This window comes from Stylophora pistillata, chromosome 12 (assembly GCF_964205215.1).
Source record: "Stylophora pistillata chromosome 12, jaStyPist1.2, whole genome shotgun sequence".
NCBI classification, from domain to species: Eukaryota; Metazoa; Cnidaria; class Anthozoa; order Scleractinia; family Pocilloporidae; genus Stylophora; species Stylophora pistillata.
The window spans coordinates 20,116,976-20,134,314 of NC_142530.1; the positions used below are offsets into that span (position 1 = coordinate 20,116,976).

The 17,339-nt window shown below is 39.9% G+C and overlaps 1 protein-coding gene across 1 annotated transcript; it reads left to right on the plus strand.

The window, feature by feature from the left end:
- The first annotated feature begins 1,880 nt into the window (after positions 1-1,880).
- On the plus strand, positions 1,881-17,122 carry LOC148719178 (uncharacterized). Its single transcript, XM_088740703.1, has 4 exons — positions 1,881-3,370; positions 13,629-13,884; positions 14,228-14,395; positions 14,587-17,122. Exons 1-4 carry the CDS (start codon positions 2,963-2,965, stop codon positions 15,189-15,191), a joined length of 1,437 nt encoding a protein of 478 aa, XP_088596829.1. The 5' UTR covers positions 1,881-2,962; the 3' UTR covers positions 15,192-17,122.
- Positions 17,123-17,339: the final 217 nt, after the last annotated feature.

Consider the following 17,339-nt stretch of genomic DNA (forward strand, 5'->3'; position numbering starts at 1 on the left):
GTACAAACATGTCGTGTTGAAATTCCGTCTGAATACCCAAAATGAAATCGTTCAATTCGACACCGGTTTGAGTCGACTTTTCCCCTAGTCTCTTAAAACAGAGAACAGGGTTATAATTTTATCTTTCCATCTCTTCCACCCAAAATAGGACACTGTTTGCATCATTGTTGTTTTTCTGCATCGGTAACTGATGTTGTATTGAGGCTTGATGTTATGAAGGTCTAAGCGTGTAGTGAGATGATCTCTAGTAAGTGGACCACCTTGACTGTTTCTTAATTATGAAATCGATTACGGCATTCACATTCACCCCCTGGGAAATTTTTGCTGCTTTAATAGTACGCATTTTCTTGGAAATACGACTATGTGCAATTTCCTTTCTGTGGCCAACATGTGCCAAACAGAATTCTGCGGTACCTTTGCCTGTTACTGCATCTGTCCTGGCAGTTACAAAAGCAGGGCAAGAAAAATTTGTTTTTGATGATCCTTGTGATTTTATCGTACGCTCTCCCGTCCCCTTGGTCTCGAAATCGCCGGATCTGTTACAGTAAAACCAGCTGGTCTTGTGCTGTTTGGTTCGCCGATCGCCTCGCTTTGTTTCACAAAGCAACTCTTCCCCATTTTTACTTCGCACTGTTTCCATTTTTCAAATTCTTCCCAATTTTTGAAACTCTCGTACTCGATCTTAAGAGTGTGTCCATGTGAAGCATTCAGATACTGGATCGATTCCTGTGTTGTTTCAAAAAGTGTTTTTCTTCTCTGTAGAAAAAATAAGATATATAGCATATTGTGATATTAGCGTTCATTCTCGATAGCCGTACTGTTTGGATTCGCTCATGCTAACTGTATACACAAGAACGATTCAGGTCGCACAGTCATCTTTTTACACCTAAAATACGATCCCTTCGTACTGAAAGTCGGTATTATCGCTGTAATCAGTATTATGCTCTGCTTTTCATGTTGTTTTGTGTGAAAGTGAGAAGATGATAATGTTAAAATATGGGGGTGCATTATATTTAAAGTTGCCTGTTTTATCTCACCTTGATTCTTTATTTCTACATTCAGGTCAAACAGTATGTTTGCTTCGAGTGACCTTACTAGTTCCGTGAGACAGTTTGTGCTTTCTCATCTTATACTTATATAAACAGGTTCTACTTCTAAGTTGCAGGCCACAGGCCTCACACTTGAATTGACTACATGAAATCGCAGCAGTTGAAGAGGGCAAGAATAGGCCTCCAGCTTGTGAAGACGGAACTTTATGCGAGAATGAAGGTTTTTCAAGGGGAGACGGCTGATGATTAGTGGCGTTGGTTGAACAAGGACTACTTGTACTTCCTGCTTGAGGAGGCGTGGGGGCCTTTTCTGATGGTGAGGGCTTTCTAATGAGAGATGACTGATGACTGGCGTTGTTATTCATTGATGTCATTGATTTTTCTTTTCCTCTATTTGGACATATTAACATTGTCTCCTGCTGCATAATATTTAATTGGTTCAAGACCCACGCGGTATGGTCAATGGATATCCATCCTGGACTCCCTGATGCAGCTATGCGTGCAAGCTCATTCTGTTTTAAACCTAAATCAGGTAGAACAAGAAGTCAATTGATTGTATTGAATCTCCCTCGTTTATTCCAAAGATTTTACTGATAAAAATTTCAAAGAATTATATCCATCAAACAAGAGGTGTCCCTCCTTGGAACATTTTATGTTCTGTTCGTCGTTCTGAATTTGATGACACCAAAAGACAATAGTGTTTTGCACGTGGAACTGAAGCAATGCTTAAAATTTGCAAAGAAGCACATTCTCTAGACTTATGGCTTTCAACCAATTTATATTTTCAAAATCCTTTTTTTCTCGCTCTTGATGATGAAAAAAAAAAAAACAACTCTGAAATAGTACTATAATGTACTCCTTAAATGGTCTAAATTGGCATACTCCTAAAATGCTCTAGTTTCAAGTGAGATTTTGCAGATCATCGAGGTTTGAACGTTACAAGCTCTGACCCTTGCTTTACCGATGCACTGCTTTACCATTTCAGCTATAAAGCCAACTGGGATCTGGGCATTCAAGAGAGTTCTCAAATATAGTCACGTAGAGGATGTGTCAGTTAGTGAAAGCGTTACAACAATCACGCAGCAGTAATTTCTGGTCGCGAGAGGATTATCTGCAAAGATTCTTTCAGCCTTTGTGACCCTTTTTTCGAATTAAAGTGAAGTTGGTTTGTCTCATTTTAAGAGCTAACATGTAGCTCCAAATGGAAACAAAAATACCCACCGTAAGTAGTTAGGAGATCGTCAAAGGGTTTATCCCATATCATGTCTTGAAATGAATCAATAGTTGTTGCGAATATCTCACTCTTAGTTTTTGGCTGATGAAAACCTTTCGCAAACCACTCCATCTCCACCGCTTTGAAGGCGTGGGGCATTTGTCTTCTGCGAATTGCATTAGAAGGATTCATTTCCATTAGATCAACAGTGAAAAAGTCAGGACCATTCAAGGGTATCGAACCGGTTTATTTTATTCAAGGAATTCAATTTCCCGCTGGCGCACTTATCGTACTAGATACCAACTCCCTCTGAGTTATTTCTTAATGTCCAGTCTATTTTAGGCTTGGTTGACGCGCTGTCGCTAATGGAATGTAAATCGATCGGCTGTTTACATGCGAAAAAGTGCTGACTGACCGCTCATTCCAAGCAGCTTCATAACAAATAAACACTTTTCTTCACCAACCACAATCTCAAGTGCGGGAATTAATTTTGGATGACAACTTTCTGGCTTCTAAAAGCAAAAATTTTTTGTCCACGTCAAACGAAAGAGGACGCCATGTTACTCGCCCCAGTCTCTGGTTTAATTCACTTAGAAGGTTCTGGGGGATATTTAAAAACTCGGCGATACCGAAAACACTGCGGCACCTGTCGCGGAAGTAGATTTGGCAGTTTCGCTTTGACGAAACCTCAACTGAAAAGATGACGATGAAAGATTCTAAACTCGCGAGGGAGTTGGAAGCTGAGACAGATTCGATGATTATTTCTCTCATGGATGAGATGAAACAGCTGAATCTTCAAGAACGAAAATCCTACCCAACGACATCGAGCCTGGACGATATGAAAATCGTCTTGGAATTTTATGACAAAGTTATTGAGCAGTTTTGGAAAATCGCTGAGAATGTCGCAAAGACCTCCGCAGAGGAAGAGAGACATGCTGGTACAGTATTCATGGGAAGTTGCGCAGATGGAACTTGTCTACCTGAGGTGTCAGACACTTTTGATATGTACGTGATGGAAGAGGATCCCCAGTACGAGTTGCATAAAGATCTGAAGGCTGTTGATCCAGATTTCGTCGGTGAAAACTCTGGTACAACTCCTTATCTCAAGGTTTGTGAAAAAATTATTCATAGCGTTCCGAAGTATGTAAATGTTACGTGAAAAGGAGTGTTAAGGTAAGTGATACTACTGATAGAAATTAAAAAAAAAAAAGAATCGTAAGAAGCTGATCTAAGAAAATCAATTTTTAATTCTCCAATGAATTGGCTTATCATGTGAGCCTTCTCTTAGGCCCCATTTAATAATAAACGCGAGGATTCAGGAACGAAAAGACTACGACGAATTCTATTCAAGAAAAAACAGAGCAAGGAATAGTCGGGACCAATTCAATTAGGAAACGAAAAGAAAACGAAAAATCGATGAATCCGTATGGTTTTCGACCATGTGCCTTGTCAAACCCACGCGCGCTAGAAAACCTGCACTGAGTCGTTGAACTGAGAATTTCTTTGAGTAACGAACCGTCTGAGAAAGCTGTGGCATATTTTAATCGACAAAATAATCTTAAAAGTAGTAGTGCTCATGAAAATGTAAGCGTCAAAATCGAAGGATTTGGGTTTCTTGCTCTGTTCACGAAGAGGTGATAAGTACAGGCATTTAAAAACAGCTAAACGTATGAAACGACGTAGAGACCGAGAGCTGTCCAGAATACCGATCAACAAGGATATCAGGACCGCGAAGAAAGGAAGAGCTAGATGCAGATTCAAGGGTTTTATAAGAAAATCTATTCCTAAATGTTCTTGTTTGTACAACTTTACTGCCGACGATAAGTTCTGCTATATACGATATCCAAACAGATGTGAGGGTATAATTGCTTTACAGTTGGGCTACGATTTTTCCGTTTGATTCAATTTCACTTAACTTTCTCAGTTTTCGTATTCTTCGTGTAGTTAGTCGTAGTCCGTTTTATTTGTCGTCGTCGATCAAGTTTTTGATTGTGCGTGCCATCGGCGTAGCAGGATCGATATGCAAGTTCTTAATATTCTGTTTGTATTTTCGTCTTTCTCATATCTTTCTAACCATTGTTCACTTACGTTGTGTGCGTGTTATTTAGGGATGTCGTGCCCAAGTGTTCGCGTGGAATTTTTCTAGGAAATTTAAGTATTCTTTCATTGTAATACTGCGAGGTAAGCTTCCTGGGTACATTTTTGTCTTTTGTTTATTATGGCATGTTTATTGTGTCGCCTAGGTAGCTTTGGCCCCAGGAAAAAATCGCAGTATGTATTCTACAGAGGCGCCATCATTTCTGTCATTATCATATAAGGGGCAAAATTACTGAATTGTGATTGGTCAAGACAGAGGGCATTTTTTCTTAGTTTTTGTAATTGCCCCGGGCTAAATTACTTGAAAATGATTGGCTGAAAATCGCTTAGCAACGGCTGGCAAGGTAAAGAAATTTCTGTTTGTTTTGTAACAATGGCGTCCCGTTTTGCGCGAGATCAGTAAGAAAACATTTTGCCCCTTATATTATAAACAAGTAATCACATGGTTCCTGCGCGACTCGGGCAATTTCAGCAACTTCCGAAAACACGCGTGATATTTATCCTTAATTTTACTCGGTCCCATGCGATTACCGCAGAGAACTGAATTCAGTAACACCTGCAGTCGGCAGGTGTCCATGCAGTTAATTAAAACGAAGCATTCCGTGAAGATTAACAGCTCACGAAGAATAATAAATACGTTACAGAAAATATAAAAGTTTCAGTTATCGATGTCTTGTAATATTGTGAACATATGCTATAACGCGCGCGCTAGTGTTTAGAACCCAGGCCCCATGGCAACCATGGCAACCGCTTAGATAGCGAGTTATCCATCGGATAGTTGTACGTCTCGCTATCCGTGCTTTCTGCAACAACTTTTTATCCGCCGGATAACTATCCAGTGGATAGCCTTTTTATCCACCGGATAAGCTTATCCGGTTGATAATTTTATCCATCCTTTGAACAACCGAGGCCAGATTACTTGTTTCGGTCGCATGTATAATGATAACGTCAGGTAGTGTACTTTTGCGCTTCTAAAGTTCTTCCGTCCATTGTGGTTGTGTTTTTAAAAGTTAAAGGTTCACCTCCTAATTAACAATTCACAATGAATCTTGCATCGGAATCACTTGACGCGATCTCACCATGGAGGCCGGCCGAAGTCTTCGATCGATCGGCTGAGCTTTCAAGAGTTACAGGATCCAATCTCGACACCAGAAAGCTCTAGTGTGTGCTAACGAAAAGTTAATGTGGAATCGGGCTGAAAGCGTTTGCAAAGAACGAAACGTTTCGTCAATTCCCCGATGAAATACGTACTGTCACGTCAGCATATCTCGAGCCCGCCAACAAGGCTGTTCGTTCAACATCAGGCAACCAAACAACTTGTATGTTGCATCTTCATTTGGTCTTTGTGCCGGACAACTTAAATAGCGAGAATTTCCAGCAGGGTAAATCAAACCGCTCTTAACTGATTTGGCGGGAAATGCCTACAGTGGAATGATCAGGGGGAATTGCAAAAATTTCAGTTAAGTATAGCGGAGCTTGATACCGAGATGTGGGAATTGGGAAAGAATAATGGTTATAAAAGTTCATTTCTGTCTTGCTACTCTCCTTTGGCAGCTTCGTCTCCGCTTTCTTCTTTAAATGGGTACTGCACCGACGGCACAAACATCACGAGCTCCAACAGCCCTTCCAGCACCAATAACCACCACCACTGAGCAGTGTCCTTGACGAAATATTGAGTTGTCCTCTATACCCCCTCGGGTTGTGAATACCTGAGGGTAACTTTAACCCTCTTGGTTAGTGAATACCTGGGGATTACTTTTAATCTTTTCTATACCCTCTTAAGTAGTGTATACCTGTGTATACCTGAGGGTTACTTTTAATCTTATCTATTCTCTCTAGGGTAGTGTATACCCAAGAATTACTTTTATACTTTACTATACCCTCTCGGGTAGTGAATACCTGAGGGTTACTTTTCATCTTTTTTCTACACCTTCCTGGACAGTGTATATCTGAAGGTTACTTTTAATCTTTTCTATACCCTCTTGGTTTTTTTTAATAAGTTTATTCTTAGGGGTAGCATTTCTGGTCGAGTGACCCGCAGTTCACGGAACTTGAACATTCCACTCTGTAAAACAGCAACTGGCCAGAGGTCCTTTTATTATCGCGTTGTAAGTATTTGGAATACTATTAGCCATAAACTTAAATCAAGTTTTAGTGTAGCTAGTTTTAAACCTAATCTTGAGTCAGACCTTTTAAAAAAATTATTGACTTGATTTAGCCCGAGTTTCTGTTCTTACAATTAAGTTATACTATAGTTCTAACACCCTATAAATTATTTTTCATGATTGATATTTTATAATGTATATGGCATTACTCTTTTTAACCATTACCATTTTCTTTATTGTTGCTGCTATTGTCTAATCGTCATTGTCACAGAAAAGCCCCTTTGGGGAGTTGTCAATAAAATATTGTATTGTATTGTACCCTCCTTGGTAGTGCATACATGAGGGCTTCTTTTAATTTTTTCTTTACCCTCCTGGGTAGTGTATACCTGAGGGTTATTTTTAATCTTTTCTATACCCTCCTGGGTACTGCATACCTAAGGGTTACTTTTAATCTTTTCTATACCCTCCTGGGTAGTGTATGGCTGAGGGTTATTTTTAATCTTTTCAATACCCTCCTGGGTAGTGCATACCTGAGGGTTATTTTTAATCTTTTCTATACCCTCCCGGGTAGTGTATGCCTGAGTGTTTTTTTAATCTTTTCCATACCCACCTGAGTAGTGCATACCTGAGGGTTATTTTTAATCTTTTCTATACTCTCCTGGGTAGTGCATACCTGAGGATTACTTTGAATCTTTTCCTTACCCTCCTGGGTAGTGTGTACCTGAGGGTTATTTTTGATCTTTTCTATACCCTCCTGGGAAGTGTGTACCTGAGGGATTTTTTAATCTTTTCTATACCCTCCTGGGTAGTGCATACCTGAGGGTTATTTTTAATCTTTTCCATACCCACCTGAGTAGTGCATACCTGAGGGTTATTTTTAATCTTTTCTATACCCTCCTGAGTAGTGTATGCCTGAGGGTTATTTTTAATCTTTTCTAAACCCTCCTGGGTAGTGTATGCCTGAGGGTTATTTTTAATCTTTTCCATAACCACCTGAGTAGTGAATGCCTGAGGGTTATTTTTATTCTTTTCTATACCCACCTGAGTAGTGCATACCTGAGGGTTATTTTTAATCTTTTCTTTACCCTCCTGGGTAGTGCATACCTGAGGGTTATTTTTAATCTTTTCTTTACCCTTCTGGGTAGTGCATACCTGAGGGTTATTTTTAATCTTTTCCATACCCACCTGAGTAGTGCATACCTGAGGGTTATTTTTAATCTTTTCTATACCCTCCTGAGTAGTGTATGCCTGAGGGTTATTTTTAATCTTTTCTAAACCCTCCTGGGTAGTGTATGCCTGAGGGTTATTTTTAATCTTTTCCATAACCACCTGAGTAGTGAATGCCTGAGGGTTATTTTTATTCTTTTCTATACCCACCTGAGTAGTGCATACCTGAGGGTTATTTTTAATCTTTTCTTTACCCTCCCGGGTAGTGTATACCTGAGGGTTATTTTTAATCTTTTCTTTACCCTTCTGGGTAGTGCATACCTGAGGGTTATTTTTAATCTTTTCCATACCCACCTGAGTAGTGCATACCTGAGGGTTATTTTTAATCTTTTCTATACTCTCCTGGGTAGTGTATACCTGAGGGTTATTTTTAATCTTTTCTATACCCTCCTGGGTAGTGCATACCTGAGGGTTATTTTTAATCTTTTCTTTACCCTCCTGGGTAGTGCATACCTGAGGGTTATTTTTAATCTTTTCTATACCCTCCTGGGTAGTGTATACCTGAGGGTTATTTTTAATCTTTTCTATACCCTCCTGGGTAGTGCATACCTGAGGGTTACTTTTAATCTTTTCTATACCCTCCTGGGTAGTGCATACCTGAGGGTTATTTTTAATCTTTTCTTTACCCTCCTGGGTAGTGCATACCTGAGGGTTATTTTTAATCTTTTCTTTACCCTCCTGGGTAGTGGATACCTGAGGGTTATTTTTAATCTTTTCCATACCCACCTGAGTAGTGCATACCTGAGGGTTATTTTTAATCTTTTCTTTACCCTCCTGGGTAGTGCATACCTGAGGGTTATTTTTAATCTTTTCTATACCCTCCCGGGTAGTGTATACCTGAGGGTTATTTTTAATCCTTTCCATACCCACCTGAGTAGTGCATACCTGAGGGTTATTTTTAATCTTTTCTATACTCTCCAGGGTAGTGTATACTTGAGGGTTATTTTTAATCTTTTCTATACCCTATTGGGTAGTGTATACTTGAGGGTTGCTTTTAATCTTTTCTATACCCTCTTGGTTAGTGTATACGTGAGGCTTTTCTATATCCTCTTCGGTAGTGTATATCTGAGGGTTACTTTTATAATTTTCTCTACCCTCTTGGGTAGTGAATACCTGAGGGTCACTTTTAATCTTTTCTATACCCTATCGGGTAGTGAATACTGGAGGGCTATTTTTAATCTTTTTTATAACCTTAGAAAATGGAACGCAAAGTCGTAGATTTGGAGCCCTTCTAGGGATCCGGACAGGAGGGGTACTCAAAGGAATTCCAAACATGCGTTTCTCGTAAACCGTTGAATGGAATGATTCAAAACCGAGTCACTGTAACAGCTGGATCATCCTTTTATGGCCTGTTGAATTTTGGTGGAAAAATAAGACCTGGAAGGTAAAACATTTTTGTCTCGAATACGAGGTGGTGTGGGATCTGGGGGCCTAAGCTGCCTGCCTTGTCGCATTTCTTCACTAGGAAGAGCGAGCCGAATTAACCGCCGAACTTTGAAAGCCCCAAACGAGCGATTTTGAGGCTTTCAGGCAGAAAAAACACTTTCAAACAGGTAATGAACTATTATCTTTATTCGGAGCTGATTTTTTTTAAGACTGACTACTAGGGACAGATTCTAGCCGTTATCAACTACACTGATAACGGCTATGTAAATGCCACAGGAACCCAAAACCATAGAAATCCAAAACCACAGATATTTAAAATGGTAAGCCTGTGGTATTTCTTTAAAACACAAAATTCTTACGAGAGAATACCGTAAATCGAATGTATATTCGGCTAAAAGCCGCGCGATCATTAACACACTCAAATTACTAGTCTTACGCAAAATTATAGTGACCAAATTACTTTTATTTGAATGAAGCCGTTTTGTTTAGCGATAATTTCAAGAGTGAGTGTTAATTCGTCGTCTTCCGCTGTCGACGTCAGGCAATTTCATCCGTGTGAATGTTATCATCTTCTGTGCCGTTGAGCGCGTTCGAAATCCCGCATGCTGTAAATGATTTCTCCATCATCTGCTCTGGAATTTCTTCTCACGCCCGTTTCACTGTGGATCGCTGCAGAATTCCTTCATCTTTAGCCGCAGAATTTATCCGCTGATAACATTCCCGTAAAGAAGGAATAAAAGCGAGATTTAGGGGCCGACCATCTAACTTTTGAGGAGGTGGGTGGGTGATTTCTGGTCATCAAGAAATTTTTTTCTAGCAATCTGCTGTGCAGGATATTTTTTTCCCTTCTAAATGCTCTTTTTCTTCTGTTACAGTTGGGCTGCATGCAATTTTTTTCTTCCAGCAAGCGCTTGCAGGAAAGTTTTTTTTCAAAATCACCCACCCCCCCTCAAGAGTTAAAATGGTCGGCCCCTTAGAGTAACTGCTTTGACTTGTTTTGACAACATCCCCAACTGGCCAAACAGAAACAGCCGTTCCTACGGCCAAGTAACACGATCTGACAAAAATCAGCTGAAGATTTGATTGGTAGGGGAGACTATCAAAACTAAGGGAGGGACGACATATTTGCATTCGGTGTATAGATTCCAAGCCCACTTAGCTTCTTTGATAACCTTGAACTTACTACCATGACGTCACGAATAATTATGTACCAGTACTCTTCAACACGGCCAAAGAGATACGGGAAGCCTAAGTTCGCTACAATTTCGGACGTTTATCGCCTCGTAAAATAACAAAGACGCATCAGAATCCCTCACAAATCTTACCAGACACCCTCTACATGCTTCTATTTTTATAATTTAATGCTAAGAATAGGTGTCATAGGGACTTCAGTTGCTTTGTATGAGGAAATCGAAGAAAGGAGCACTCTTGCATGTGGGACAGTAAGATCTGACAGGTCAGGCCTGCCAAAAGAAATCTGTGGCCCAAAAGAAAAGAAAGTAAAAGAGCTTAAAAGGGGGAAAGTTTGTATAGGCAGAAGGGAAGTGTGACATGCGTGACATGGCGTGACAGAAAACCAGTGAGTGTTTTGGCCACCATTCCCACGAGTGAAACAGACGAAAGTGTTGTTCAACGCTCTGTCGAAGTGAAAGGAACTTGGGAAAAAAGGGACTTTGCTAGGCCAGGTTTAATTGACCTCTAATACTTACATGGGTGGTGTAGATTTGTCGGACCAAACGGTTGTGTCTTATGCCAGACTCAGGAGGGGGGTGGTCTGGTATTTCAAGTTTTTTTTTATCTGATTGAAGTGTCTATTTCAAATGCACACATTTTGCATTGTAAATCCCCTAATCATGCCTCCATTTCAAGTCTTGAGTTTAGGAAGTCAGTGCTTAAAGCATTAGTTGAGGGCAAATCCCTTAGGAGAGACACAGGAATTCATCACATCCCAGTCCCTCTCCCTGATATCAGGTTCAACCGTGACAATTTTCATCACCTTATTAGTGATGACACCAGATCTACCGTTAAGGTACACATTCAACAACTGAAAACTACATACACGTGTGCTGTTTGTGGAGTAAGAATGCGTCCAGAACCATGTTTCAATAGATATCACACATTACAAGTTTATTATTTTGATGATGACTCTTACAATAGCCCTAGACGACTGAGAGAGGGAGGAGGGAGGCCTTTTCTTAGGGGAAGAAGGAGATCACTGCGAAATTAAACATGTCAGGGTTTGTTGAAGTGTGCATAAATGAAATCTGTGAAATATGTGATTGTATGAATGAGTTTATTGAGATTTACCAAAACTGTTTCTCTAGTCAAAAGTTACATAATTTTACCTTTTCACATGTAATTATACAGCTTATTTAAGCACTAATTTGCAAGCTGTTTAGTAGGAGGACACTTGCAGCCTGTTATCTTTTGAAATGTAACTTGTCAACGATCAGATATTGCAAAATCGTGGGTTTAGGAGGAATTTTTAATCTACTTTATAAAATTTGCATACTTATGCAAATTATGCACGCCGTGATATCACGTCATTTCATAATTTCCTAGAATATTTTTAATCGACATGAACAAGAATTTAATGCTTTTTGTGGAGATATGTGGTTTTGTGAAGTTTCCATGTAATGTATATGCTTGGCAAGCATTGTAACGCATAGTGTTTGTATTCTCTCAAATTAACCCCATCCCCCCGTAGTATGCCAAGGGTTAAATGGGATATATATAATAAGAACCAGCGGTTCAATTGCTTCACCGTCTCCGTAACATATCCTCGTGTTTTGGCACGTTAATGACCATCTGCTCGGGATTTTTCTTGGCATTCCATTTTCGCTTTGATGTTCGCTGAACATTACAGGGAGATTTTTCACCAAGTTTGTTAAACTAAACGAAATGACTGCCAATAAAAGCAAACTTAGAACTCGTGCTTTTTCAGTTAACCTAAAAAAAGTAGCATCAAGTACTCACAGTAGAAGATTTTGTATGTCAGGAATAAAGCTTTTGACTTCAGGTGATATGGAATTAAATCCAGGTCCTCTTCAAGTTGTCAACACTCAAACTACATTGTCATAATATAAGGCTCCACTCTAGACCAGTTTCATAAATGGCTGCCGGATTAATATTCTTTTGTTTAAATTTAAATTAGCCCTTCTGGCCTCGCTTGAGATAATATATTCCTTTGAATTTTGTGCTGGAGAATATTAATCCGGTGGCCTATGTTGTTAAATTTTCGATTACATCAGCTGGGACTGAGACCCCTTGATGTGGATGGTGAAGGTGACTGTTTCTTTAGAGCTGTTTCTCATCAGTTATATGGGGATCCACATCACCACTAGCAAATCAGACGAGATGGTACTAATTATCTCAGGACAAACCCCGAACATTTCATTGAAAGCAATACCCACGGTTCATGGAATGACTATTTGGTTAATATGTCACTGCAAAGTGTATGGTGCGATACACTCATTGTTCAAGCAGTTGCTGAGTCATAAAACTTGAGAATTCATATAGTAGAATCCTATGAAAATTTTCCTGACGCAACTTTAATTGAACTAGCTCATTTATCGCAACGGCCTCCATTAACAATTTAGTTTAGGTCATGCAAATGAAGTACATTATGGATCAGCAGTGCCTTATATGTGTAGCTAGAGTTCATTAGGAAGTCAGCGTATCGATATTTTAAACAAAATGTTGTCTCTGAAGAATCACATAACACCAGCCTAAAAAGGAAACTCAGCAGGTACACGAGGGAATATAGGAAAAGGAAAAAGGCTAATGAAAGTAGGAACGCCAATGAATTAAGTGCCAAAAGGAATCGCAATCCTTACCTGAGGGATATATGAGCTATGTTAACAAATTGTGTTCAATTTCAGCTAAATAGTAGAGGTTTGTACCCATGTTACTTCCAGTTTCATAGTATTGAACTGTTCCAGTTAGCTTTTCCTTTGTCGATTGCTACAGGTAATATTGACCAACAAACATTCGATTTAATTATGATGATAACACTGAAATGTCACTGTTTACCTCTGAGCTGCATCACAGGGAAAGGCTTTCCCTGTTTTCTCCAAGACAGCGATAGTTCTAGTACTATGTATATTATACCGAGCACTTTTATTTTTTACGGGAACAGAGCTTACTGTGAGATCAGTGTCAGAAGTTTTTCTTGAATGCAATTATATTAATCCAGTTACATAAAACTGAGTTCTTCCAGTTTCGTAGCTTAACTCACTCTGAACTAAAGCTTTGATAGAAAGAGTGTTTTCCATTTTTCCAAGTCCATTACTTAGCCCATGACATGCCGTTATCCGTACTTTTTAGTCAACTAGAATACAAATTATATATATGTTTCCTTAAAAGATTAGCAATTTCTGGTTGGTAAAAGTGCTACTTTCTAAATTCCTTGTTTTTTAGCAGTGTTCATTGCTTATGCACTTTCATACAAAAAACTAGCTAGCATTAGACACATGTATACCTTTACATACCAATTTGTTTTTAGCTTTTTACGAAACAAAATCTCTCCTAAAACATTGTGTTCCATGAAAGGTACTTCCGACAGAAAAGCGTGGGTACTATCTTCTAGCTTGGTCCGAACACGGCCTGGTATCAAAGCGGCAATGGGAGGAGAAGCACCCTTCCGGACAGGCCAGTGGGGGTACCATTAAGGTAACTGATGGTCGGATACTTGACAAGTTAATCTTATACTCCGAAGAGATCGAGTATGAAGGAGAAAAGATCCAGATAATTTCACCATACAAAATTCGTCAGTGGCGGCTGGGAAAACCGGCGACCAAAATTCAAGGTAAGAACCAATGTTATAGATCGCTTCCCGTTGAATAACTGAGACGTTTGTATAATCTCTGGAGAACATGTTCTTAATAAAAATATGGTGGCTTGTTATTTTGTTTGTTACTCAATTTTTTACGGTTTAATTTTGATGGTCATTTGAAACATGGAAAGTGAAAATAAAATGGGAGCTTAAAAGTTTCAACCAGGGGAGGGTGGATCGGAAACAAATATGTTATTGGTGAATGTAATGGAGAGGGGAGGCTCAGGTTTAGAAAACTGTGTCACTAATGTGGCTTCAGGCCATGCTCAACTGCTTACAGCTCCCAGTTTTAGCTCATGATTCCTATTAATCTTAGGCTGGCCTGTGCGGTTCAGAATGCAGGACCTCAATTCACCTGCTATAACTCTTCTCACCGAAGAAGACAAGGGCATGGGAAAGAAGAAAATCCTAGTAATTGACCTTGTCCTTGAGGTACGCACGACAATGTCTTGTGTACAAGAAAAGTGGATCAACGAAAAACGAGGTATTGATAATGGAGATAACTAGGATAACGAAATTAATAATGAAGAGGACAAGGACAGTGATAACTTGTCAATCATTAATATATTACTGAAATACGAGCAGCGTAGAAAATACATGCAGTATTTATGAATGGATGGACATCTTCACTCCTTATGGCGACTATATTCATACATCTGGTCTTATAAATATTAGGTTCCAGTAAATGGCTCAAGGATGATATGCTGAAGAAGCTCCGTGACCACAAATGTTCGGTCGTAGCCAAGTCTTGGGATTCGCTGGAGGAAAACCTTTCAGTCTGGAGAATCTCCTTCTCTGAACCGGAGAGAGAATGTGTCAGCAGTCTTCCCCCAGAGCCGAAGATCTGCTTGATAATCCTGAAGGCGATTCGCCGAAAGTTCTTGAGCAAACCAAAGGGATTAATCAGCTACCACATGAAGACGGTCTTGTTTTACACTTTGGACAAAGTTGGGAGCGATTGGAAGAGATCGGATCGAGCTGAAAACATCCTTAGATTGCTGGCAGCGGTCGCAGAAGCTCTAAAGTCGCGTTCACTGCCGTTGTACTTCGAGCCTAGGCTCAACACAATGGAAAGCATGGACGCAGAGACTGCGGCCGAGCTGGAAAAGAAAGTGCAAGAGATTCTAAGCGCGCCACGAATTCTTCTGGAGGGATGTCTTTTTCAGTCCATGGATGAAGATCACAGAGAGGAAAATTTTCAGAAGGCCGAGAAGGAGGATGCCGTGTGGTTTGACGAGAAGCCACCCGAGCTAAGCATGTTCGGTGAGGAAGACTTCTGAGAATGAGACTTCTTTAAAGGAAAAGAGCAAGAGCTTATTGAAAAGGACTCAACAAGGATGATTTTTGTTAAACTGATTTGAACAAAGCGTTCTAAGAATAATTTGATAGCACTGCAATATTTACCACGAGCACTTTCCACAGGAAAACATACCCTGTAGGCTTAAAATATTACTATGATGAATAATTTCTGAGGGGCTAATGAATCGTAATTAACTCTTAATTCGTAAAATTTATGTGATTGAGGTGTACCTATAGAACTATTAAAAGTGTCAGACACAATATCACCGCTGACCGCTTTCACCCCTAAGAGTGACTGGCGTCTAATTTATCCTTACAATATCACCCCTGATCACGAATCACACATCACGGTCAGGGGAATGAAGGAAGTGATCACCGATTAAATGACCACTTGATTGTTAGACAAATTCACCTTGTTAACATCCAAGGAAATGTATAGAGAACGGTATGGAGAATATGCATATTGATGTCGGGTCGTAATGGCCGATCAACAGACAAATGTCCCCTCGAGTATGTTAGGTTTTTTTTATATGTAAGCGTAAAATTTTAAGTCCATGCTTATAATTATCGTTAGAAAACAGTGTCGATCCCCTCCATCCTCAACTATATTAGGTGCCGTTGTTGTAAGTTTCATCCAATAACTTTTGCGGAAAAGTGCCGAACAGGGAAATAAAAAACAGACTACCATCCTAATTAGGTTATATCAACTAAGTTGAAAACTGCAAATTGGCCACCGTTAAGAGTTAAAAAGCTGACGTTTCGAGTGTCAATCCTTCGTCGGAGCAAATTGTGGGTTGCGTGTGAGTTTATATGCAGAACAGTGGAGCTACGCTGTTGGTGGGAACATGGGTGACGAGAAAAACACGAATAAATTAGTAGAATGAAAAGCGTTCGTTGATACCTATGGGGTTAAGAGTGCCGATTTGAAAGATAAACTTTTGCTCAAGAGTCTTGCGGCTTTCCGAGCTACCTAAATGTAAGGAAAGACTGCAGACTGCCATATGCTGCTTAGAGTGATTAGGTAGATTAACTCTTTACGGTAGCCAAGTTACAGTTTCAACTTAGTTGATATTACCAAATTACCTTGTTACCCCCATAGACGCAGCACCCCAATTTCTTTTTCCTGAAGATACCCACTTCAGTGCAAAATTGCTTTACATAGGGGTCCTCCTAAAAAGTAATCTTTAATGTTATCCATGTTCGTAGTGCGTGTTGACTCGGGTGACCCCCGTGGATAGTGGTAAGGATAACACGCACTTATCATTACCCAGCAGGTTTTTCGTTTTCATACAATTGCAGATGTAATTAAATGCGCCAGTTTGAGTTAAATTCACGAGAAAGGTGTAGTTCCATATCAGTTTCGTTGGCTTCAGGTGCATAACAGAGTGTAGATTTCAAGAATTCCGCCACTGAGACAAAATTCGTTTTAGAAAATGGCTGCCGTCGAGAGGGATAGAGAGACGGACTCCATGATTATGTGTTTTATGGATAACATGGGAGCCCTGATCTTTCAAAGTAAGGATCTAAGCGAAGACAGCTCAATCACCAAATCACCGAACTTGGACCAGATGAAAACCGTACTTTATTCAGTTCTATGACAATGTCATGAGCAGCTTTCGAAATTGGCCAAAAGTATTGTGAAGGCGGCCTCCTTGGAAGAACAGTTGGCCGGCGTTATGTACACGGGAAGCATGAGAGATGGTGCATACCTACCAGAGTTCTCAGACTCCCTTTGATACCTTCTTGCTCGAAGATGCCCGGACCTAGAGGGGGGGGGGGGGGGAGGCCATGGACCTATAGTTTGAAAGCAGGAACTCTGGTCATAATCACTTATTTAAGGTCTGTTCTTTATGTGTTCATAAAGTTTCTAACAAGAAGAAGAAGTCTTATTAAAAAGAAACAGCTTCACGAATTTTGTGAGTCATTTTGAGCGTCATAGAAAATTGGAGAACCTTGATATCATTATCTTTTTTCGAAGGGGGGGAGGGAAAGAGAGGGAGCGAGATTGAAGAATGCTTAGGTGGAGGGAATAAGTTAATTAAGAGGAATGACAATGGCCAAGAATGGAGACAAAATGTCGATGTCGACAATGGAAAAGTTTAAACTAAATCTTTCGCATTTCAGTGGAG